Source organism: Ahaetulla prasina, chromosome 3 (genome assembly GCF_028640845.1).
Source record: "Ahaetulla prasina isolate Xishuangbanna chromosome 3, ASM2864084v1, whole genome shotgun sequence".
NCBI lineage: Eukaryota > Metazoa > Chordata > Lepidosauria > Squamata > Colubridae > Ahaetulla > Ahaetulla prasina.
The window spans coordinates 130,606,596-130,632,692 of record NC_080541.1 but is presented as its reverse complement, the minus strand read 5'-3'; the positions used below and the strand labels follow the sequence as shown (position 1 = coordinate 130,632,692).

The window sequence follows — 26,097 nt, the reverse complement described above, 5'->3', positions numbered from 1 at the left end:
GCATTCTACAATGAATGTCTTAGAAGGAGGAGGTGGGGGAGGGAGGGAGAAGAAAGGCCAATGTGACTTGAGACAGTCCTTTATTGTCATTGCACAGTAGGTCACAAAGAGAGTGTTTCTCTGTCTGCTGAAAGCCTAATATATGCTTGTTTCCACACTGATTATTTTGATGTATTCTAATCTGTTTTCTGTTCCTGGGTTTGGCATAAAGTGATTGATGATTTTTGTGTCAAGAGGAGGAGGCAATATTACCTGATAACTTCCTTGGAGAGTCCCCCCCCTTTTTTTTGTAAGGGATCCAAGGTTTGCTTTGGAGATGCTGTGCTCCATTTCCACCACCACCACCCCCACATTTCCATTTTTCCATTTCAGAAGGTTGCACTGGAAAGATTATCATAATGCTCTGATGAGCTGCAGGATCTATTTCTCTTTTTGATTTATATGACATTGCTGAGTGAGGTCATTTAAGGATATGATAAATGATTTATCACTTTGTTTCTCAGGTTCAGCATCACTATACGTTCTTGTGAAGTTCAGTGGAATCATAGAAATATTGTGCCAGCACCTGAAAGAAATATTTATAGTTTGGATGAGAGCTAGCAAAATTAACTCAATCCAGACAAAGCAGAGGTATTCTTGGAGAGCTAACATAGATCTGAAACTTCTCATGGACATGATTTATTTTTCAGATCTGCAAACTAGATTTGCAGCTCAGGAACAGTTCAGGAATATCTATTTTGGTGGGTAGGATACCTTTTATTTTTCAGTAACCAAAGATTGATAGACATTTGAGAAAAATTGGTGGAAAGATCATTGGTGCTCAGAATTGTTCATACAGGCAGCTATCCCCGCTCAAAGTGACAATGGAAACAAAAAGCATTTTATCCTTTGTTTATATTAAAGATAATTACTGAGATTGAAGAGCCTTCTGCTGGCCAACTTGGCAAACAACCTTATTAAAAAACCCCGCTCATCTTTGATTCATTTTCTGCAGGCAACATCTTAGCTGTATGTGGAGAAAAGGAGAGTCCCTTCATCCTGTTTTGGAAGCAACATGCATTTCATTACAGTATTAATTTTATAGAAGTCCTTTCTAGATGTAACTTCCTTTTGTCATTTAAATTACAACATTTTATGCTTCCTCCATTTTTTTTTGGTAGAAAAGTACCAAATGGATGAAAAATGAAAACATTCCACCTATATTTATGTCCTTTACAGTATGTGTTCCCATTGTGCCATGATTGACAGTTCAATTGTATAAAATTTATAAAATATTGATTAAAAACATGGTACGTTTTTCAGTTTCAGGCTAAGAATAAGTTGTGCCAAAAATTGCCCATTTTGAAGTGGTATACATTTCCAAAAGGTATTCAGCCAGTCTCTGGCTGAAATGCTGTGCCCATGAAGTTTGTTGCTCATACAATTTTACTAAAAGTGTTTTGTTCAAGTTGGACTGAAAACTATTGAAACATTTCTTGGGGGAAATATATCACCAACTGTTTTGCATGATTCTGAAAGGCATTTTTTTGGAGGAATATATCACGAACGCTTCTGCATGATTCAAAATCATAGTAGAGTCAATCTTTACTTCCTCATGAAACATGGAAATGCAGATTGTGCATTTCTTGAGGAAACATTTTAAAGCAAGAAACATGCTGATGCAATGTGTTATCCTGTGTTCTTCTGATCCTGTTCTATCCATCCTCTTTTCCTTGATATCTGACAAAGGCCTTTTTAAAAAAAATTCTATCTTGGACTTTCCCACCAAAACAAAGTTATTTCCCACCAAAACAAAGCAAGGAATATTTTGAGGGCTACCTTAAAGAATGACTGAATCTCTGAGAGTGGACAAAGCTGTGATGGGTCGGAGACATCTTATTATCAGGTTACCAGAAATGGATTAAAAAAGTGGAATTAATTTTATTTTTTAATTAAAAATTAAGTCTACATAAAAGGAAAAAATGTTTTTAGGATATTACACCCTAACAATTTCCTAAGAATTGTTTGTATGACCTTGAGCCTAAAATGAAAAGATTTCCATGTTATAAAAGGCAATGTTTCAATAAATTATTTTCTACCAGCTCCTCGGGAAGTTTAAACTTCTGTTATGATCGCACAATCCTCTCAGAAGGTCAACTTGTCATGTGAATATTGAAAGAAAAATTCAATATTCACCTAACTCAATTCCAGTGCTCTTTTACCCTGTGGGTGACGTCTGATATGCGTTTAGTATTTGCAGACACTGTACCGCCTAATAAATACTAATCAAGATGTGTATTTCTTAATGGAAACTATGTCAAAAAGGAGAATTGGGAAGCTGGTATCTTGCTGACATCAAATGTGAAAGGAAACATTGCATTCAGTTGTGCCTGACAATTGAAGACTTACAAAAAAGTCTTAAGAATACAACATTCATATGTGGCTGTCAGATAGGCAAAGAATCCCGACTTATGTAGGCATCTGTCTGAAACATATAAAAAAAAAAGCATTACACAATTTCTATACTATACCAGTCTCTCAACTATGGATTATGAGATAGTTGAGTTCTTAGAAATGTATGTTTATATATCTATTATATATATCCTATAATCTTTTGCCTATTGGCTTGATACTAACTCTCATATAATTCAGTGGATCTTTTCAACTGAATTTTGAAATGGCCAATTTGGTATGCTGTCTTTAGGTATGCATTAGGTATGCATGTCTTTAATTTGACATGCTTTGAAAGTTACTATAGCTATGTTTACTACTACAAGATGAAATTATTGAAAATTGTGTAGGAAATAACTGTTGAGCCTGAGGAAGAGGTCAAATAAATCATAAGTCAAGAGATCTAAGTCCAGCCTACCTTGAATTCCATTGACTCTTATCTACTCCCAATTTGCTTTAACTGTTAGTAGTTTGGATTCTCGTAGAGAGTTTAAGCTTAAATTCCATATAGTCCTCAATTTACTTAATTACATGATTCAGACTTCTTTAGAAACATTAAGGTTGTATCAGAACTCAATCCTGAGATTAGGGCTTCAACTATTCACTATATTCTCAAATAAATGTTTGCATATATGTCAAATAGTCTTGATATATTTTAGTGACATTTGGTCTCTAGGGACAGCAATATTTAATATCCAATATGCAACTAGATATAGCAGTTCTCTGGAATTTAGAACACTTAAAAGTCAAAATTAAAAGAATGAAAAAAAAGCCATAATTGGAATCCACATCAATAAGAGATGAGACACCTGAGTGGGAGTTAATTATAGTAAAGAGCTGTGTCTTTTGTATGAATCAGGTCTTGTCTTGGATCATTTGCCTGAGGGTTTATTATAGATAAGACAGATCTGCCACAAATGCAGACACTGTATCCCTTGTGCTCTGCTTTTTAAAGATTTGATTAAAAATAGGTTTCCCCGAAGAAATGTTTCTGTTTCCCCCAATTGTACCTATATTTTCAATGCCTTGTCAGTAAGAAAGGAGAATGTCACTGTTGCTTTTTGTGTTCTTTAGTAGAGATGCCAAACATTGGTATTCACAGGCAAGAAAGCCAGTTTGGCAAATGGATGCACAATAGTTTGATTTGCCTCTGCCATTCTGTCTCCCTTGGACAACCAAAGGATCTCTGAAATGTTCCCAGGATCTCTGTATACATGGGCACTGAAGAAGGTTGCCCGTGGAAACTTAAGAAAAGTTTTGGTTGAGTTTTGTTTTTAAAGCTATTCTGAGGAAATACAGCCATTAACGTTTCTTTTCTTATTTGACTATGGTGATTTTTCATGACTAAGTTTTTTGTTAAATGTTGTTTAAATTCAAATGCAATATTTTAAAGTACACAAGCCAATAAGCCCTTCTACTGAGTAAAACAAAGAGGTATGCCTTTAAATTATAGATTATATCTGACAAGCATTCCACCTGCCTTAGGAATATTTTCAATAAAAAGGACATGTTGTAGTATATAAAAAGGTAAAGGTTCCCCTCACATATGTGATAGTTGTTCCTGACTCTTAAGGGGCAGTGGTCATCTCTGTTTCAAAGCCAAAGAGCCAGTGCTGTCCAAAGACATCTCCGTGGTCATGTGTCCGGCATGACTAAATGCCAAAGGCTCACAGAATGCTATTACTTTCCCATCAAAGGTGGTATCTATTTTTCTACTTGCATTTTTTACGTACTTTCAAACTGCTAGGTTGGAAGAAGCTGGGACAAATAACAGGAGCTTACCCCATTATGCAGCACTAGGGATTCAAAGCACTAAACTGCTGACCTTTCAATCGACATGCTCAGCATCTTAGCCACTGAGCTACCACTTCCCTTTGTAGTATATAGTATATACTAATATTCTGTTTATCTATCCACCTCTCTGTCTATTTATAAGTCCATTTCATTGCAACTATGAAGGTTTATAATTATAAATAACAATTTATAAAACTGGGAAGGTAGCCTTCTAAAGTTATATCATGTCAATATCTCACATATATTATTCATTTGTTCTCTCTCTATTATTTATTTATTTATTTATTTTGTATATTTATTTATAAAATTTATTGGCTATCCATCTCACCATACGGTAACTCTGGGTGTCTTACAATCATAAATTATTAATGTTTGTTATATGCTTTGTAAATTATATATAAATACGAAAAAGTTTGAGTGTGTTTTCATATGCAGTACAATATACACCTTTTGATCCCTCCAGTTACCCATTTCTAATAAATGCTACAAGCAAACTTCTCCAAAAATCCGCTCTTTTTTATACATACATGGATTTTGCAAAGGTATACTTTTTGTATATGGTATTCCTAAATAATTGCTGCTCTATATGAAATTTTGAATCAAGAAAAAAAACATAAGTGCAGTTCTGGATTGGAGAGTCTGTCCTGGCAGATTATGCCAATTTGAATGTAAAATAAATCTGTGACTCTCCCCCACCTCTTAATGTACAGTTTAGCCAAAAAAAAAAATCTAATACTGATTAAAGGTTCCTATTCACAGCTCTGTTGCTTTATATAAGATTAAAGATGTCAGATATACAAAAGAATTGCAAATCATAGTTCACAGTATTTCATAATGGACTTGATTATCTTAGTAAAATTGTCTCAGTTGAATATTTGCAATGGGATAAAATAGCAATACACAACTGCATGTTGAAATAGGAGGATAAATATTTTTGTGTTGTGCAGAACAGCATCTGAAAGATACTAAAATCTGCAAGATGGCAGATGTAATATTATAACCCAAACCTGACTTTTTTGTACTGATCTGTGATGTTGATGCATGTACAAAAGAGGCAGGTTTCAACTTTCCAAAACACACTTTTGTTAGGTCACTTATGCTTCATAAATGTGACCAATATATTTTGCCTAGTTGCTCCCCCAAAATAGATAATTACCTTCTGTGCAATTTATGTTCCTTGCATCACTAATAATTTTACAGAATGAGAAGACAGGCTTCAAAAAGATGTCTACATTAAAGCAAAAGTAATGGAGAAAAAAACAGAAAACAATTCCAAATATTTCAATCATCAGAACATCTATTATTATACACAATATAAATATAGGCTCCCAAATCATATTTATGAATACTTAACTAAACTGTCGGCTTATTTTAGTAATGCCTTCAATACAGGGCTTTATAATTTACATCTCTATTGAACTAATTTATATAGTTCCTAAAATCTTTATGAATTTAATTCAATATTGCAACCCGCCATTTCCTAATTCTTCTTCAGCTCTTTCTGAAATGAAGCAGCATGACAATGCATTTCTTTTAATTCTTGGACACAAAATAAAAATGAAAAGAGGATCTCTCCTATTCTGTGAGTATTTTGAAGAGGTTGCAGGAATATAACTTTGGAGGATGAATTAGATAGATAGATAGATAGATAGATAGATAGATAGATAGATAGATAGATAGATAGATAGATAGATAGATAGATAGATAATCATTGAATATGGGCAAAGGCAAATTGCTTGGGAAGAAGTATCATTTTACAGAATGAGAAGACAGGCTTCAAAAAGATGTCTACATTAAAGCAAAAGTAATGGAGAAAAAATTTCTGAGTAAATATATATAGGTTCATTATTTCAGTTTCTATCCTGATCAAAAAAATCAGGGGGGGATGGAAGTATAACAAAGCAGCAGTTCTAGTCTCTCTACTCACATCATAACTTTATGATATAACGTCTCATTTTGATATGCTTTTTCCTTCTCTCAATATAGGAATTTGCCAGTCAGGCAGGCTCAGGTATGGAGCTGACAGATAGGATAACATCAAAGCACATGTTATTTATACATTGAAAAGAGGTCTGTCTTAAATCTTCAACATCTCTCCAGATTTGTGAAATCAAATACTGTCTCAAGAATTCACAATGTTTTAGTTCCACTAGGTAGACCAGACCAGAAAATCAATCCCATAGGAAGATTAGCACTATGCTTTATGGAGATATAATAATGGAATCTTGCTTATTTCTCTTATGGTCACTTTCCTTACTTGCTGCAAATTGTCAACGTAAATGTTTTAACTGTGAAGAATTAATCCTAACTGAAGGGTAGCTGGAACAATCCAAAGGTAATGGGAATGTTGGTCTGCCATATGGATGGCACTCTTTCTAGTTATGAATTTGTGTTCACAAAAACATCATCATTAGATAGTCTATCCATCATTCTGGATAGTCTGCCAATCCCACGACCCAATTACTGAATCACTTGGCAATTTCTTTTTCCTGTGAATGCGACTTATAAAAATAACAAAAAACAAATAAACTTCAGCTTTATTTAGGGCTAGTGAAGCAAAATTCTCTAGAATTTTTATAAATACTGTTTTAAGAAATATTGAATAAATATAAACAATTAAGGCTGTAGAGTATTTTTTCCAATCCTTTTGCTGTTCTGTTAATTTTTCCTTCCTTCCTTTCTTCCTTCCTTCCTTCCTTCCTTCCTTCCTTCCTTCCTTCCTTCCTTCCATCCTCCCTCCCTCTTTCCCTCCCTCCCTCCCTTCCCTTCCCTTCCCTTCCTTTCCCTTCCCTTCCCTCCCTCCCTCCCTTCCTGTGAATAGTTCCCTAAATCACAAATATACATTTTACATTCATACCTTAATTTGCAGTAATTATTTCACAATTTAACATTAGATTCTACATTAATTTCTGTGTTATATTAATTTGGAATTCTTAAAGATCTATTATTCAATTTTTACTTTGTTTCTTTCATACACAGCATAGATGAAGAGTATAAAATAAAGCTATTAATATTTAAAGCTAGTTACATATAAGCAATAGCTTATTTTAGCTTGTTATTGATCCTGTTAGGCTTTAGATAAGAGTAATTTCCAACTTTATTTCTAGAGTCTTACTAACTAAAGATATTACGAACAGAATCTGCAATCAATAGATATGAATAGGTCAACATGTTAACTTCATATCTGCATTAGATTGTGGTACAAAGCAAACAACAACACCCAACAAAATGATCCTAACATATATGAACACATGCTTTTTTGCTGTGTATTGTTATCACATATACTCATTTTTGTATTGTCATTCTATAATAGAAAACAATTGATATATTACTTTAATTAATATAGACATTTTCTGTATACCTTTATTTTTTTTTTATTTTATTTTTTTTTTGTTTACATTTATACCCCGCCCTTCTCCGAAGACTCAGGGCGGCTTACAGTGTATAAGGCAATAGTCTCATTCTATTTGTATATTTTTACAAAGTCAACTTATTGCCCCCCCAACAATCTGGGTCCTCATTTTACCTACCTTATAAAGGATGGAAGGCTGAGTCAACCTTGGGCCGGGCTCGAACCTGCAATAATTGCAGGCTTCGGTGTTCTTAATAACAGGCTATTACCAGCCTGAGCTAACCGGCCCGGTATAACTTCTCCTCTGATTGGTGAGCAGCAATGTCAAAAGTATGTAAAGCAGTAAACATTATAGAAAAAAATGTCTTTTGGTTTGCTCAAAATGCAGACCAAACAAAATTGTCTTCTAACTACCTAGATATTTTTTTGTGCCAGAGTTCCTACTTCTAGTCATATCCTTGCAGATGAGATGCATAGGCTTAATGCTAGTTATGTCATAAAAAAACCACCCAACCACCCAACCAACCCAAGGACAAAATAAGTGCTGTAAACTTCTTTGACTTTTTTGTGGTATTGCTTGCACAGGTGAAGAGTCTCTCACAATTTTTGTGGACAAGCGGAAGCTGAGTAAAAGAACAGAAACAAGTGATCCCAGCATTAACAGTACCACAGTGACTCTGGAAACACTACACCAGCTGGCGGCCTCTTACTTTATTGACAGGGACAGCACTCTGAGAAGACTTCACCATATTCAGATTGCTTCCACTGCTATAAAGGTATGAAAACATTCTGCAACACTTCAGTGCAAAACTGCATTTTATATATCTATGTCTGTCTTTTGTCTGCCTGTCTAGACAGTGTATGTTAGATCCATGTCATATTCATTGTGAACATGTGTGTGTGTGTGTGTGTGGTTATTCGGGTTTTCTCCCGTGTAAAATTGGAAGTGTCTTGGTGACGTTTCAACGAAGTCTCATGTGTCATCTTCAGGCTGGTGTTTACAGCTTCGTGCTTCTAGGAGCAATGTGTGATCACAGCTGTTTCTTCCTTTTAAATGCTAGTGGGGGTTTGAACTGATTGGTTGGGAGCTTGGCTGTGTTCTGATTGGGTGGAGGTGTGTTCTGATTGGGTGGGGGTTTGGCTGTGCTCTGATTGGATGGTGGGGTTGGCTGTGCTCTGATTGGATGTGGGTGTGTTCTGTTTGGGTGTGGTGGGACTTGGTTGTGCTCAGGTTAGTCTGAGTTGCAGGGGGATTTGAGTTGGTGAGCTGCATTGCTGTTGTTTGGCTTCGCATTCGTGGTCGTGCTACATCTTCATGGTGGGTATCAGTCTGCTGCATGTATGGATTAGAGGGGTTTGAAATGACTAATGATGCAGCTGTGGTCTGGCTTCTGGTCCTTGGTCGTGCTTCATCATCAGTGTGGGTTTGAGTCTGCTTTCCGCATGGATATGTGGTGGTGACATGCTGTGTGGCACTCGTGAGTGTGGGTCTTACGTCATTCTTCATGTTAGGGACTCATTTGTCGAAAGGGCAGGTTTTCAAATGGCTGGTAGGTGGGAAGTATCATCTCGTTTATTCATGCTGTGTGGGCGTTTTTCTATCTTGATGGCTTCTCTGATTATTCTGTTGTTAAAGTGTTCAGTTTTGGCGCTAGTTCTGGTATTTTTAAAGTCAGTATCATGTCCTGTGGCTTTAAGGTGTTGGACCAGGGAAGAAGTTGGTTCCTCTTTTTTGACTGAGTTCTTATGTTCTTCAATGCGTGCACTTATTCTTCTGTTGGTTTGTCCGATGTATGTGGTGCTGCAGGTGGTGCATGGGATTTCATATACTCCTTGATTTTCTAACTCAATTTTTTCTTTGGGGTTTCTTAGGATGGTGGATATTTTTCGGTTTATGCAGAATGCTGTCTTGATGTTGTGTTTGTGGAGGATCTTGCTGATTCTGTCTGTGGTGCCTTTTATATATGGGAGGAGGGCTTTGCCGTTTCCTTGTTCTCTGTATTGGATGTTAGTACGTTAGTGAGAGTGTGTAGTTCAGTTTTTAGGTGTTGTTCGTCAGCTAAGCATTTTGTTCTGGAGATGAGTGTCTTGGCTATGGAGTTGATCTGTGCTGGGTGGTGGTGTGAGAGTGCGTGCAGATAGCAGTTTGTGTGTGTTTTCTTCTGGTAGATGGTGTATCCTAGGGAGCCATTGGATTTCTTGTAGACTAAGACATCCAGGAACGGAAGTTGGTTGTTAGCTTCTGTTTCCATGGTGAATTGTATTTTGGGGTGTAGGCTGTTGAGGTGTATGAGGAAGTTGTCCAGTTTTTCTTTCCCATGTGGCCAGATTATGAAGGTGTCATCTATGTATCTGAGCCAGAGTTTGGGTTTGTTTTATATAATATAACAGGATAGATTTAGGCTTAGAACTTAGACTTAGAATAACTTTATTGTCACTTTTAATGTTCACTAATCGGCATACATAAAAATGAAATTTCCTTGCATACAGCTCTCAAAGGGTCACCACTTCCAATATACACTACATAAACATGACAAAATAAATAAATAAATAAATGCAAAATTATGCATATACCCACATATATTATATGACACAGAGAAACCACACAGTCTAGTTTGGATGTATACATGTACATTTTATTTATTTTATTTGTCACAACAATATATATATATATGCATAAGTATGAAATAACTATACAATATATAGGCATATATATATAAGTGTAAGTATGTAATAACTATAAGAAATTGGATGCAAGCAAAGGGAACATTAGGACAGGAATGGTAGGCATGTTGGTGCTCTTATGCATGGCCCTTACAGACCTCTTAGGAATGGGGTGAGGTCAATAGTAGAAAGTTTTTGGTTAAAGTACATGGTGAGTTAATGTTAATGTACATGGCGAGAAAAACAAATCTTGCGAGTTTACCAGATGGATGGCATAGGGAACAAAGCTGTTACAGAATCTTGGTAGTCCCACTAGAAATACTATGAAACCTCTTCCCCAGAGGGGAGCAACAGAAACAGACCATGAAGTGGGTGTGTGGGGCCTCTAACAATGCTTTGAGCTCTAAGCATATAGTGCTTATAAGCAGTATCCTGAAAAACAGGGAGTGAGCTTCCTATAATCTTCTCGGTTGTCCTTACCACTCTCTGTATGGAGGCACTGCTACCACCAAACCAAACAGAGATGCAGTTTTTTAAAATGCTCTCAATTGGGCCTCTGTAAAAAGTGGCCAGGACAGAAGGAAAAAAGATGACTACAGAATAAAGTGAAGCAGCTTTAACACAATATGATACAACCATGAAGACACTACAACTGAATATATATATATATAAAATGATTGGACAGATGACCAATCACAAATCCATCCCGATTCCAGCTATAATTAACAGGCACAGTTGCAGCCAAATTGAGCAAGAATTCAGCGTACAGTGTACAGTGACTCATACAGTGTATTCACTTCTCTTTACTTGTCATTTTTGGCTCTATTTCAACTTTCAATTCTTTCGCAGAATGATGTTGCCAAAGCTCATCATTAAATGCATTTTATTGATTCATAATGTTTTATTGACATTCAGGGCAAAATTGCTTTGTTTCCAAATTTTTCTTTTGGTTCAAAATAATGTGTAGAACTGCGGTATTTATGCTTCACATCTAATATATAATACAAAGCAATCTCCAATTATCTTCATCAACAAACATTCTACAATATATTCAATCAATTTGCACCAGAGTCTTTGCAGGGTTGGATTTAGACCAAGTTAACTGCACATAGTTTATGCTGGAATCAATGGAATTGTTATATTATAGCAGGGATGAAATCTAGCAGGTTCTGACAGGTTCTGGAGAACTGGTAGCAGAAATTTTGAGTAGTTCTGAGAACCAGCAAATATTACCTCTGACTGGCCCCAGAGTGGGGTGGGAATAGAGATTTTGTAATATCCTTACCCTGGACTAGAGTGGAAATGGAGATTTTGCAGTATCCTTCCCTGCCACGCCCACCAAGCCACACCCACCAAACCACACCATGCCCACCAAGCCATGCCCACAGAACCAGTAGTAAAAAAATGTGAATTTCATCACTGTATTATAGCCTGCTCAGATTCTGCCTTTGTTCTGACCTAGGCTTCCTGAGTCAGTAAAAAACAAGAGTAGTCCCCAAACCCTCTTTTATTGCAACAGCTGTGAAGTCTGTTCATTCACAGATGAGTTCCAAAAAGTCCTTTGGGATAACGCTGATAATCACCCACCTTTAACTCCCTTGACACACTGCCAAAGACCTAATTGGCAAAGCCACAAGGAATCCAGAATCAATCAGAGCTTCAGACTTTAAACTGAACAGAATTAACAACGTTGCTTCCTGCAAAGGCCCACGTGCTTTTGCTCCTCTTCTAAGTCTTATGGGAGGGGCCAATCTTCTCCAAGCCCTACTCCCAAGTCATCCCTTTTGTTTTAATTTTCTTGCCTTCTGGCAGCTCTGCGCATGCGCGCATGGGAACAGGCTCCCCTTGTTCCTCTGTCGCACTGAGGTCCGACTCTGGAGGCTCCAAAGGCAGCACGTACCTCCCATATGGCCCTTTCTCTACCTCTGACACAGACCTCTCGTCCAAGCCTTCCCCAGACTTCAGGACTGGCCCCAACTTCCTCACTGTCCGACTCCGCTGCCAGCTCCGTAGGCCGCAGGTAGACCACAACATCCTTTTCCAACACACTGTTTCCCTCCTGTACATCATTCCTATTTCAAGAAAAGGAATAACAATGTAGGTTTAAATGTTCCCATGCATTTCTATTTTTGTATCATATAAAAAGCTGTAGAAATTATGACAATGTTAAAGCAACAGCAGGCAAATAAATTAATGTTATTAGCCAACTTTCTCCCAGAATAGCATTCCATAACGTGTATTAGGCTCAGAGACAGCATCTTGTTCTGAATTAGCAAGTGGAGTCAAATTCACCTTTTCTAGAGTCAAAACCTAGTAGCTCTTAAGGTTGATGGATGCTTAATACAGGTGGTCCTTGACTTACAACAGTACATTTAGTGACCATTCAAAGTTACAACGGCACTGAAAAATATGACTCATGACTGTTTTTCATAGTTACGACCTTTGCAGCATCCCCACGATCATGTGATCAAAATTCAGATGCTTGGCAACTAAGTCTTATGTATGACCTTTGCTGTGTCCCAGGGTCATGTGATCACCTTTTGCGACCTTCTGACAAGCAGAGTCAATGGGGAAGCCAGATTCACTTAACAACTAGGTTACTAACTTTTCAACTGCAATGATTCATTTAGCAACTGTGGCAAGAAAAGTAAAATGGGGCAAAACTCACTTAACAAATGTCTCATTTAACAACATAAATTTTGACTCAGTTGTGGTTGGAAATTGAATACTACCTGCAGTTCTGTGAAAATAACTGAAAATGCTATTTTTTAACAATATAAAGACCTATAATAAAACAGCAATATCATTTACTCCTGGGAAACAAAGTTGTGCATTTATAGCTCACAAGAAGATGCCAGATATAAATGCAGTCAACTCTGTGTCTCCAAAGAATCATGGGATACTAGCTATCTTGGTGGATTTTTAACATTGAACAGCCTTTGCACTACCTAATTGTGTCATATGGAAACAAGTGAAGAAATCTTAGACAACTGAATTTCAACTACATTTAGCCTACCTTTCAGAAAATGTTGGGATCCCCCTGAGATTAAGGATAATTGAATGAGAATATCACCAGCCATGATACTTTTAAATAACCCTTGTTGGTTGCTATTTACTTATCCCTGTAATTCATAAATGTTCAGAAATTTTCAAAGTCTCCTACAGTATACTCTTCAGTCTGCATATAGCAATAGCACTTAGACTTATATATCATTTCACAGTGCTTTACATCTCTCTCTAAGCAGTTTACAGAGTCGTATTGCCCCCAGCAGTCTGACGCCTCATTTTACCAACGTCAGAAGGATGGAAGGCTGAGTCCACCTTGAGCAGGTGCAACTTGAATTGCCAAACTGCAGGCAGACAGCAGAAGTAGCCTGCAATACTGCATTCTAATTACTGTGCCACCACGGCTATTCACCATATTCACCATAAGCAGAGGTGGGTTTCAGCAGGTTCCGACTAGTTCTGGAGAACTGGTAGTGGAAATTTTGAGTATTTCGGAAAACCATTAGTAAAAATTCTGAATTCGCCCCCATCTATTCTCTGCCATCCAGGTCCCAGCTGTTTGGTAGGAAATGGAGATTTTGCAGTAACCTTCCCCTGCCACGCCCATCAAGCCATGCCACACCCACTAAGCCACACCCACAGAACAGGTAGTTAAAAAAAATTGAAACCCACCACTGACCATAAGTAATCGCAAGGATCAGTAAATATGGCCTGAAAATATTCACTTCAGAATCGCTATCAATGTGTGCAAATTGCAAGGTAGATGAACAAAGTCATCTCAATAGAGGAATAATTATTTAAAGATTTCCTCAACAATTTGAAAACCTTCCACTCATATCTGATTTAAGAAAACAGTTTTCCCTTCATATTCTCACGAGGAATTCTTATACTTGCTTTCAAGGACTTGTCTGGAAATATGCTCCCTTCAGCCTTGATAGAGCATATTTAGCAGCACAGTGAACTAGGAGCCCAACACAAATTACTGAAGCAGCATAATTATTTTAAAAGGAAACAACTGACATTAAAAATTATGCTCTCATATGATTAAATGCAATTGGATCATAGTATTTCAGTTCTAGCACCTGTAGCCTGTTCGTTAATCTTTTTTTTAAAAAAAACCCTAAGCTAAACAAAAATTTAAACAGCTCAAAAGCATTTTACATAAATGCTGTACATTTCCTTCACATCACTAATTCTATATGTACATAATTTAATGTATAAAATTATTATGTATAAAATTATATATACAATAATTTTGAGAAAAAATGTGAATATAAAATACAAACACAGGGGAAAAAGAAAAAAAAAGGATTCACAAAGAGAAAGAAATCACCACAGTTAAATCATAAATACAACTACTCAAAAGCCTGTTGTACCACAAGAGTTCCCATAGCTATCATGTTTGCAGAAAAATGAAGTCTGGAATAATTTATTAACAAAATTATTTTCTCCTTTTATTCATCCCATCCTAATGAGATCATGAGAGGATGCAATACAAAATAAGGACAAAATTACCTTAATATAACAGTAATGGGGAAATTAATCCAGAATTCACACTGAGGAAATATGCAATTTTAATTTGCTGAAATTTTACTCCTAAACAGGACAGAATCATCAAGGATCCACAGAGACTGGATCTTTGATCTAATTATAAGGCCAAGACCTCATTTACTGCAACATTGTGGTATTAAAAGATAAATTATGAATAATATTTGGTGTTGTATTGATATGCTGATCTCATGCTTGCACAATTGTATCTCCAACATGACCCATTTTGCACAGTTAGTAGAAGTTTAGCTGTGTATGGTTACTTCAGTGGTGTTTCTAATTGGAGAGCTCCAATGTTTACACATTGAGGCAATATCCTTTGAACATCCTTTGAACATTTACAACTGGAAGCATTCTTGTTATCTTCTTGGCAGTTAGGGACCATATTTTTTCTAAGCAACCTATGAGAAGCTTACTCTTGTTGTGAGAAAACTGTCTTTGTTATTGTTGCCCTAGATAAGCATGTTTTTGACAAAACATCTCTTTGTTTTGAGAGCATTGTTTGTTGTTGGATTTTACTTGTGAACTTCTTTGTAATCAGTGTCTGCTACAATCAGGGACTATCATCTTGTTGACAACCAGTGTTATAACCTTCAGGTTTTGTTGACTTTCTGTATCCACCGGTGCTGATTATCTTGTCCATTGATTCAGCCTTGCTCTTGTGATATAATCTGCTGTTTTCTGTCATCTTACTTGCTTTGTTTTAGGCATTTCAAATCTATTCAATCATTGAAATAGTTACACGTCCATCAATTCTTTATTGTGGTTATACACACCTGCGTGTACAGTCATGTTTGAAACATTCTACCACGTAGACAAGTTTTTGTCAGGACTCTCACATTTTTCCATGTAGCTCGTAGTGGCTGTTTCAGAGCCTATTGGCCTCCGATTTTGTGCACTGCCATTAACCCCTGAGACGTATCCCACTTTTCCCATAGCTCATCTTCATGTTGATCTCTCTGGATATTATTATTATGCCTCTTGATATTTCCTTGGTCTAGTTGATTTCTTCAGTTTTACCATTTCATGGAACCCAATTAGTTTGAATGATGTCAGTTCCTAAATTAAACAAATATATAGATGGCATGGCTTTCTTAGGCAATAGAGAATCTGATACACCAGATAGTTCATGACACTTCTCCTGTTCAGTTTTAACTCTAGTGTTTCCTGTCTTGCTGAAGATAGCGAAAGACTTCAGGGCAACTTCAACACCACTAACTTCTCACCATGTTGAGAATCTTTACAGAAGAAAGGAAAAATGATGCTTTATGAAGTTTTAAAGTAATTCAAACATCCCCCAGCCCAAATCTATTACACAAGAGGCATCAACATCCAACTCTCATTATTAACAGCATTCTGTACTCAGGAACAAGGGCAGTAGAAATATTTCACTCAAATTTGATTTAAAGAAAGAGTTTGCTTTTTATATCATCTCCAAAAATTCTTATACTTCTTGTCAAGAACAAACTCCTTGTTTGGAAGTAAACTTCCTTCAGCTTTGTGAGAGCATGCTGAGCAGTATGGTGAGCTAGAAACCCAATACAAATTACTGAAGCAGCATAATTATTTTTAAAAGGAACCATTTAAATGCTTATTACTCATGGACAAGGACAGTAAGAAATCAGAAAATCTGGGACATGTTACACTCCCTGAGCTCTAACCCTTTGTATTGCAGACTATAAAGCATCTATAGTGAAATAACTTTTTTTTTTGCTTTCTTTCTATGTGTGGGAGGAAATGTCTGTTACCAAAAGTCAAGAAGCAATAGTCCTGAACTTCAAAGCAGTAGTAGCCCATTTTGCTTAGCAGGAATGAAGCACATCACTTTATACAACTGATTTAGCCACAAAAGTTATTGTCCTATATTGGCATGCCTAGCTTTGACCTATTGGAAGCTAAGGCTACAACTGAGGGTTTATTTTATGAGAATGGATTTTGCATTCTGGACAGAGCTTAAAAATTTTGTCCAACAGTACAAAATGGAGACTGCAGCAACTCTATTTTGTATTTTGAACCCTACTATTACTATCCACATTAACAATGAAATCGACCAGTCTGACCAAAGGATTACTTTATGGATATAGTAAGAGAACATTGACATTTTCTCTCAAGCTTTCTCTGTTTCACAGGTATAATGTACTGTATGTTTTCCAACTATTATCTCCCCAAGATCATCTGTGTGAGTTTCTTCAACACTTGACAACAGTCTTCAGAAGGATTATGTCTTCTTTTCTATGGATTTTTATCATTTATCATAAGTACTTTTCTAAGTACTTCTTAGGATAGTGGCCTCTGAATTAGATTAAACCATTTTGTCTGCATATTTTCTGAGATACTGTTGCTTCAAAATGAAACTCATTGCTTTCAACCTTCTTCTCCTGCAGAAGAGAATATGGATCATATCTATAGACTTGCATGCTTTTACATATACATAGCTGCCATATGAATGGTCATATGGCAGCTGCAGCTTCAGTTGTTCACGTCACATTTTTTTAATGTGAGCCCTACAGGCATAGGACTTCCTTGTTTGGGGTGAGGACAAAGAGACTATATCCTTGCTTCCTTTCCTAGCTATGTCAGAATACCTGCCAACAAAAGAAAACTGGAACAATCTGATTGAGACCACAGGCCTGTTCCTTTGCAGCAAAGATAAGATAGATCCCCAGATTCTTGAAAAGCCTTTCTTTCTTGAAATGAACTCTTATTTTAAATGCTTCTTGTTAAGTTTGGGCAGTAACGAGGCAGGAGACCAGGGTAGTGACAACAGCTCTTTAATATATGGTGAACCCAGCACCCGGGCTGGGAAAAAACCTCTCTTTAAATACAGTTTAGCTGGCGGCTTCAACCAATCAGCAACGTGCTTGTTTCCCGCCAAAACGTTTAAAGATACATTACACTCCTTCCCTCCCAGAAAACACTTTACCAATATTTACATGATATTTACATATTATTTTTCAACGTAATCACGCAAATAGACTGGGCGTCTCCTGACTCTTTCGGACCTGCGCAATTCATTCCCTGGGAGTGGGTCGAGCTGACCGGAGGGGCTGTTTGCTCCTCTCAGCTCCTCCTCTAGGCCATCCGGCCCTGGATTATTTGCCGAGTCGTCCCTGCTGTTTTCTAATGGAACCTGTTGGCGTCGCTGGACCTCCTGGAACTCAGATAAGTCCTGCGATTTTCCCGGGTTTGAGTCAGCTGTGGATTCAAACATTGTATAGTCAGGGCCTGTTTCGTCTAAATCGGATTGTTCGGCTATGCGTTTCCTTATTTGGTCTATGTGGCGCCTCCATACCCGGCCGTCTTTTATCTCCACCAAGTATGATTTTGGACCTGTTGTGTTTAGGATTTTTCCTGCTACCCAGGTCGGGCCTTCCCCATAGTTGTGTGCCCACACTCGGTCGCCTATGTCCATCCCTCTTGTTTTTTCGAGTCCCCCCTTGTAACCTTCCGGTGTGTAGTTTGGATTTAGCCGGTCTAGAGGGCACCTGAGCTTTCCCATTAATAATTCTGCTGGGCTTCTGCCGGTTGTGACACAGGGGGTTCTGTGTTGGACGGCCAGGAAAACATCGATTTTTGTTTGCCAGTCGCCTGGCTTGAGTCTGACAATGCCTCTTTGCGCCCGGACGAACGCTCTGCAAGGCCATTCGTCGCAGGGTGGAAAGGCGCCGAGAGGGCATGCCGGATGCCCTCTTCTGCCAAGTACTCCTCAAACTGGGTTGCCGTGAATTGCGGGCCGTTATCGGATACTAACGTGTCGGGCAACCCATGGGTTACAAATAGGTGCCGTAGGACTGAGATCACGGCCTCGGCTGTCATGGATCTCATGAGAATGATTTCCAGCCATTTGGAGTAGGCGTCGACTACTACCAGGAAGGTTTGGCCGTGGAAGGGGCCGGCAAAATCAATGTGGATTCTAGACCAGGGCCCTTGGGGTCTCTCCCATTCCCGAACTGGGGCCGTTGGGGGTAGCGGTCTGGACTCCTGGCAGGCCTGGCATTTCCCTACCCTTTCAGCAATTTCCGAGTCCATTAAGGGCCACCACACATAGCATCTCGCTAGACCCTTCATCCTTACGATCCTGGGTGACCCTCGTGGAGGAGATCCAACACCCTTTTCCTCAATTTCTCTGGGATCACCACTCGATCCCCCATAGCAGGCACCCCTTGAGCCGAAAGTTCCCACGTTTCTTTACAAACTCTTTAAAACGCCGCCCAGCGCAGCGGGCCACCCTCTTTGTACCCAACCAAGTACAGTTCTCAAAATAATGTCCCGGTATGACGCCCGAGCCACCTCCTTAGACATGACTGGGCCAGAGTCCAGAGAGTCAATTAACAGTATGGGCGTCCCCGGAGTGGGGTCCTCGATCGCCCCTGGCAGTGGGCATCTGCTTAACGCGTCTGCATGCCCCAACTCTTTTCCTGGCCGATGCCGCAGTTTGTAGGAGTAGGCGGCTAAGAAGATAGTCCATCGGGTCAATCTGGGCGAAAGCGCCACAGGCGTTGGGCAATCGCCAGCCAGTAACCCTAACAGTGGTCTGTGGTCTGTAACAATTTCAAAGTCTCTACCAAAAACGTATTCGTGAAACTTTTTTACCCCTGATACTATAGCTAGAGCTTCCTTATCCAACTGACTATAGTTCCTCTCTGTCGAGGACATCGTTCTGGAGTAGAAGGCTATTGGGGCTTCTGTGCCATTTGGAAGTCTGTGGCTGAGCACAGCACCTACCCCGTAAGGGGAAGCATCGCAAACTAATACCAATGGCATTGAGCTATGATACTGGATCAGTAAGCTAGCGCCGAGAGTAGGTTTTTACTGCTTGAAAGCCCTAGCTTCCGCCTTTCCCCAAGACCAAACAGTATTCTTTCCCAGTAACTTATGTAGCGGTTCGGCAACGGTTGCCTTATTTTTCAAAAGACCGCGTAAAGTTCACTAGACCCAGGAATGCCTGTAGCTCTGTTTTGTTTTTGGGCGCTGGAGCCTTTCTTATTGCCTTGACCTTGCTCTCAGTGGGTGGATTCCTTCCTTGTCTATTCTGTAGCCCAAGAACTCTACGGATTCTACCCCTATTTGGCATTTGTTCACTTTAACCTTTAGACCGCTGACCGGAAAATGCCCAAAACTTTTCTCAACGCTCCCCAATTCTTCTAAATTTTCGGCTGATACCAATACATCATCAAAATAGGGACTACCCCGGGAGCCCTTGCAGAAGTCGCTCCATTAAATTTTGAATAGACCAGGTGCCACACTCACCCCAAACTGTAACCGGGTACACTTGAAAGCACCTCTGTGAGTCACAATTGTCTGGGCTTGGCTGTGTTGGCGTCTACAGGCAGTTGTTGATAGGCTTGGGCCAAATCTAATTTGGCAAAACGTGCCCTTGCCCCAGCGAGTGCAGCAAGTGTTGCACCACGGGGACCGGGTAAGCGCTTTTTTGCAAGGCTTTGTTTAACGTTGCCTTGTAGTCAGCGCAGATTCTAACTGACCCATCTGGTTTCACTGGGGTGACGATTGGCGTCTCCCACTTTGCGTGATCGACTGGCACCAGTATCCCCTGACTGATGGGCTTGTCTATCTCCTGTCAATCTTGGGTTTAAGGGCAAAGGACCCTCCTTGCTTTTAACCGTATGGGGGCTACCTGGGGGTCTAAATTGAAGGAAATAGGGGTCCCCTTGTACTTGCCCAGGCAGTCCTTGAAAACATCTTCGAATTCGTCCATGAGTGTGTCCTTTAGGTTAAAGTCATTTCTGTAGATGCCAGTCACTCCCATGCCCAACGCACGGAACCAGTCTAGTCCCAACAAACTTGGCAGGGTCCCTTCGACTATCGTGATGGGCAGGGTCTTCTTGTGTGGTCCGTACTCGACGCGGACGGAGGTTGTCCCTCGAACAGGGATGCGATTCCCTTGGTAGTCTTGAACTTTTAGCCGCTGTGTTTGCAGTTTGCGTTTGGCGATTTTCGGCAAAGCTTTCGCAAAAGTGTCCCAGGACATGATTGTGATCGCTGACCCTGTGTCCACTTCCAGTCGGCACGGCACTCCTTCGATTTTCGGTTTTGTGAAGATTTTCTTCTCTACGCGGGTTGCTGCACGACCTATTATCACGGTCGTTCGATTTGACTTCGCGCCCTTTTTGTATTGACCAATCACGGGTCGCCTTGCCGATCCCGCGCTCTGATTGGTTGGTTTGAATTTTCGGCGGGAAGGTTGGGGTGCTCGACAGACTTGAGCCAGGTGCCCCTTCTTCTCGCACCGCCGACATGTAGCGTCCTTGAACTTGCATTGTTGACGCTGGTGTTGCCCTCCGCAACTTCCGCATTCATCCCAGTCTTCTTTGCTCCTTCTCCCGGTGTGGAAAACTCCTTCCTCATCCTCGCCGTCTGATTCGGTCTGGATTTCTTCGTTGTGGACCGGGGTTGATTTCGCGCTCGCCATTGGTGTGAGTGGCTTTTGTAGGGTTTCCGCTGCTTGGGTGGACATCTCATGAGCTCTGGCTTCGTCCAGAGCGTTTGCCAGCGTTAGATTGCTCTTGGATAGCAATCGCCTCCGCAAACGAATGTCCCTGACCCCACGGATGAGTTGCTCCAACAGTTCCTCATCCAAGTCTCGGTACCCACAATATTTAGAGGCTTTTCTTAGGGCGGCCATGTATTCGCTGATGGACTCGCCCTCTTGCTGTCTGCGCTCTCCAAATTCAAATCGTTGCACGTATTTGGATGGCGTTGGCGCGAAATGGTTCTTCAATAGATTCTGCAGAGTTTGCCACGATACCGATTGTACCGGCGTTGGCTCTGCCAGGGCTTCTGCGATGTCGATGACTTCGGGACCGCAGTGGCTCAGGAAATATGCCCTTTTTCTGTTATCTGGAACTCCTTGCAGTTCGTTCGCCTCCAGGAAGCTCTCGAAACGGGTCATGTACGTTCCCCATTTCTCCTTGGATGGGTCAAACGGCGCGGGCGGTGTGTAGCTGGCCATCGCTGCGTTTCCGCCCTGAATTTGCTGGGTTCGGTTCTTTCGTGCGTTCAGCTCGTTCCTGGTGCTTTCAGCCTCGAAATCCCACCTTCGTCGCCAGTGTTAAGTTTGGGCAGTAACGAGGCAGGAGACCAGGGTAGTGACAACAGCTCTTTAATATATGGTGAACCCAGCACCCGGGCTGGGAAAAAACCTCTCTTTAAATACAGTTTAGCCGGCGGCTTCAACCAATCAGCAACGTGCTTGTTTCCCGCCAAAACATTTAAAGATACATTACACTTCTACCCATTACTCTTGCTCTCTCTTTTTCTGCTGGCAAAAATACATAGGGATTTGATCAACTGTTTTTCATTCCTTCTTCTATTTGCCACTGTCTCTGTTCCTTCTTTTGTTGTACCCCACCTGTCAAGTATATTTATTTCTTGTAAGCCAAAATTTTCTTCCTAAATCCCTCTTTCTCCTATTCGGAAAATTTGATCCCGCCTGTATAATATTGCTTTTGTTTCAAGTTCCAAAAACCAAGCAACTTTCAATGATATGCAGCCCTTCTGAATTTCATAGTTCTCCTGCACAGATACTCAAAAGAAGGACTTAGCTAAGTAACTGTGTCTTCCATCCACTAAGGATGACTCCACAGCTTCTTTTTCAGATTAAAAAAAAAAATCATCTCTTTAAAGTTTAAAAAAAAATGTGTAAAAGTATCTTTCTTAATACAAACAGAAATACATAAAATAATAAGCCAGCTTCTCTACTTATACTGGCAGCCTTCCCTAGCAATTTTTCACATTAAAAATATAAATAATAAAAATAATGATTGAAATAGGCATAATGAAATTTTATAATCCTACCGGAGATACTATTATCTAAAGATTAATCTTTGGTTTGTTTATGATTAACAGGAATGGAAGAAAATCTTGTTTGTGTTGAATTTTAATGTAAACATATCCGGTACTAGTTCCTGAAACAATATATGACCTGAAGCACAATTATCTTTACATATTCATTCTTTTTCTGAGTTTTGTAATGCAGTTTTCTAGCAAGTAAATGCATTCTAAAACATGCATATTAGATAAAATTGAGTGAAATAAATGTGAGTATTGGAGATAAGTGCACATAAATACTATTTGTGGTAGACAATAATATTGAAAAAGATAATACATTAGAGAACATTGCTTTGGGGGAAAATGCTATGTCTCAAGAAAAGTGTTTACAAAATTTATGTATTAGTGTACAAAATGTATGTATAAGTGTACAAAAATACATTTAAAAATGCATTTAGAACTTCATTCATTGTCAACTCACATATTAATGTTTGCTACCACAATTCATTAATAAACCACAGTTTGTATTATAGACAGTGCAGAATGGGTTTAAAGTAGCTGTAACTCAAGGGACAATTCTGGGGGCTGTAAAATACTTCATGGGGTGCATTTAGTTTACAGTCCATGAGCTACTCTTCCACAATATATACTCTAAGGACAAAATTGTGTCCTGTGATACTATATCATATAACTGCCAGAAACTAAGGCACTCTACTGCAGGATTATTCTCTGAGAATAGGCATAATATGACAACACTCAAGTTTGAAAAGTCATTCCAGGAGGATATCAAAGTTGACAAAAGTGAGAGACCAAGGAGAGGCACATATTTCTTCTTCTGCTAAAGGACATTTTCCCAGATAGTGCAAGGGTTAGAATGGAGTTTTTCAGGCAAACTCTGCTCATAGTCAGGAGTTTGATCCTGATAGGGCTCAAGGTTGTCTCAGCCTTCCATCCTTCCTAGGTAGATAAAATGAGACCCAGATTGTTGGGGGGCAATTTGCAAATACATTGTAAACTGTTCAGAGAGTGATGTAAAGTGCTGTGGACAATATATAATAATATTTAAATTCTATTTTTATTTTTTCTTTTGCCTATCATAAACCACGCCTGAACCCAGCTGTTTAGAAACTCAGGTGCCTTTAAGAAAAACTAGATTGGCAATAGCTTTTTGCCACAAAAAATGGTTTGTAACTGGATAATAGTTTTCATAAATCTCAGGTTGCAGCATATGGTTTTTTTCCCTTGTTTTTCCCAAGAGCCCTGATGGCGCAGTGGCAGTACTGCAGTCTACTTCTGCTGACTGCCAGCTGCCAGCAGTTCAGCAGATCTTTTTTTACTGTCTCAAGGTTGTCTTAGCCTTCCATCCTTCTGAGGTGGCTAAAATTAGGACCCAGATTTTTGGGGGCAATATGCTGACTCTGTAAACTGCTTTTTTTTTTTTTTGCATTTATATCCCGCCCTTCTCTGAAGACTCAGGGCGGCTTACACTATGTCAAGCAATAGTCTTCATCCATTTGTATATTATATACAAAGTCAACTTATTGCCCCCAACAATCTGGGTCCTCATTTTACCTACCTTATAAAGGATGGAAGGCTGAGTCAACCTTGGGCCTGGTGGGGCTTGAACCTGCAGTAATTGCAAGCAGCTGCTGTTAATAACAGACTGTCTTACCAGTCTGAGCCACAGAGGCCCATTGCTTTGAGAAGCAATGTGAGGTGGTATATAAGTCTAAGTGCTATTGCTATTGTTCCTTTGAAGTGGAAAACTATTTAGGTTGTCAGGTATGGATGGCAGATTACAACTTCCATATGAGATATGTTGGCTGAACAGTTACAGATTTGGCAAGATTAATATTCCATTTTTTTCCTGTTGGATTTTTGAAGGCATCAGAAAAAAACATTGCTAATTTTCTAAGGCAACAGGCTAGAAATCAAGAGACTATGAGTTTAGTCTCATTTAAGGTATGAAGCCTGACAAGTGGCCTCTCTTAGCCGTAGGAAGGAAATATTGCAAACCACTTTGGATATCTTGCCAAGAAAACTAATCCAATAGTCAAGACTGACTCGAATGCACAGACATGGACTTAATTTGTAACAATAAGTGGTGATTCTACCATTGCAAAAAATCAATGAACAAGAAAATAAATAAACAGTTATAAAACTTTTGTATTTGATTATTCTCTTGCCGTCTCTAGACCTTATACTGTATGTTAGTCTACTTATGAAGAATTTATTCTCGCTAAAATTCTACAACAGAAATATGAGATTGGAAGTTATATTGAACTTATTATAAAAAATAAATACAGCATATTAATGCAAACCTCATAATTTATATCTTCAGTCACCATGAAATTGGAAGCCCTGAAGCTCTGCAGAAGAAACTAAATTCATTACTTATAAGTAGGTGGCTTTGTCATTTTAAAAGAATTCCCAATTCTGTATTGACTATTATATTATTAAAGGACATTATGTGTTCTTTAGCATAGGCATTGAGAGACAAATTGCAAAGGCTGTTATGGAATTATTGTGGAATGACTGAATTATTATTTTTAAACAGATTGTGAATTATTGATTAACATTTTCATAACTTCTACAAATTGATTTTATTCTTCTTTCTCTCCATTCTTGTTTCTTGCTGAGTAGAATTTCCTTTTCTATCTTCTTTACATCTCCTTTCAACAAACCTTATTTATATTAATGATATGTCAATCATCAACAATAAGGGAATGGGCTCTCTATTTGGAAATGTTTTAAAAATGACATTTTTGCAGGTTTCAAATATTTATCAGCAAAAAAGTGTATGTTGTTATTAGAATACAGTTTCCTGAATGGCTTATTTGTAGTATGGGTATGTTTTAGCCAAAGTCCATATCCCAATGTAGAAAAGGATAATTTTGAATACCTTTTCATGAATTTAACATGAAGTGGATAGGAAATGCTATTCATGTAGATCTGAACCGACTTGATTCCCATTCTGGACCTTCATACAATTCTCTCTGTGAGGCATTTTCTGAGTGAAACAGCCAAAGCCACCCAACTTTCTGTATTCTTTTTTTAAAAAATCATTTTGTTTAGAAACAGTCAGAAACATAAACATTACAAAACAATTCAAGCACATTCATTTTTCCTGACCTTTTTTAACTCTTTAGTGAGCGCAAAGCCTTTCTGCATTTTATCCATTTTTTTCTCTAGATCTGCAGTTGTTCTTAAAAAAAAATTAAATAAACAAATCTTCACACCGTAGGACTAAAGCCCAACATGTATGTGTGTTCCTATCCTTACATATGTGCATTCTTCTCCTCAGTTCCTAATTTAGTCCTACTCTTATTTATTACTTTACATCTAAGGAAAGGTCTTAAGAAAGTTAGCTGGCATTTTACTATCCATTCTCAGAATAAAGAGCTAGAATAAACTAGCAATTAGCTGGTGACAGATGAACTGTTGATCTTTCTTCCATTTATTTTCAACCCAGTTTAGGATTAGCAGCATGCAGGCTGGGGAATTCTGAAAGTCCA

The 26,097-nt window shown here is 38.8% G+C and overlaps 1 protein-coding gene across 2 annotated transcripts in view; it reads left to right on the top strand.

The window, feature by feature from the left end:
- BRINP3 (BMP/retinoic acid inducible neural specific 3) overlaps window positions 1–26,097 on the top strand; it is a 282,184-nt gene that overhangs the window by 165,595 nt on the left and 90,492 nt on the right. For both annotated transcript variants that reach the window (XM_058178208.1, XM_058178210.1), the window contains one exon: window positions 8,162–8,352. In XM_058178208.1, the coding sequence (XP_058034191.1) occupies window positions 8,162–8,352 (191 nt within the window). The remainder of the gene's footprint in view (window positions 1–8,161; window positions 8,353–26,097) is intronic.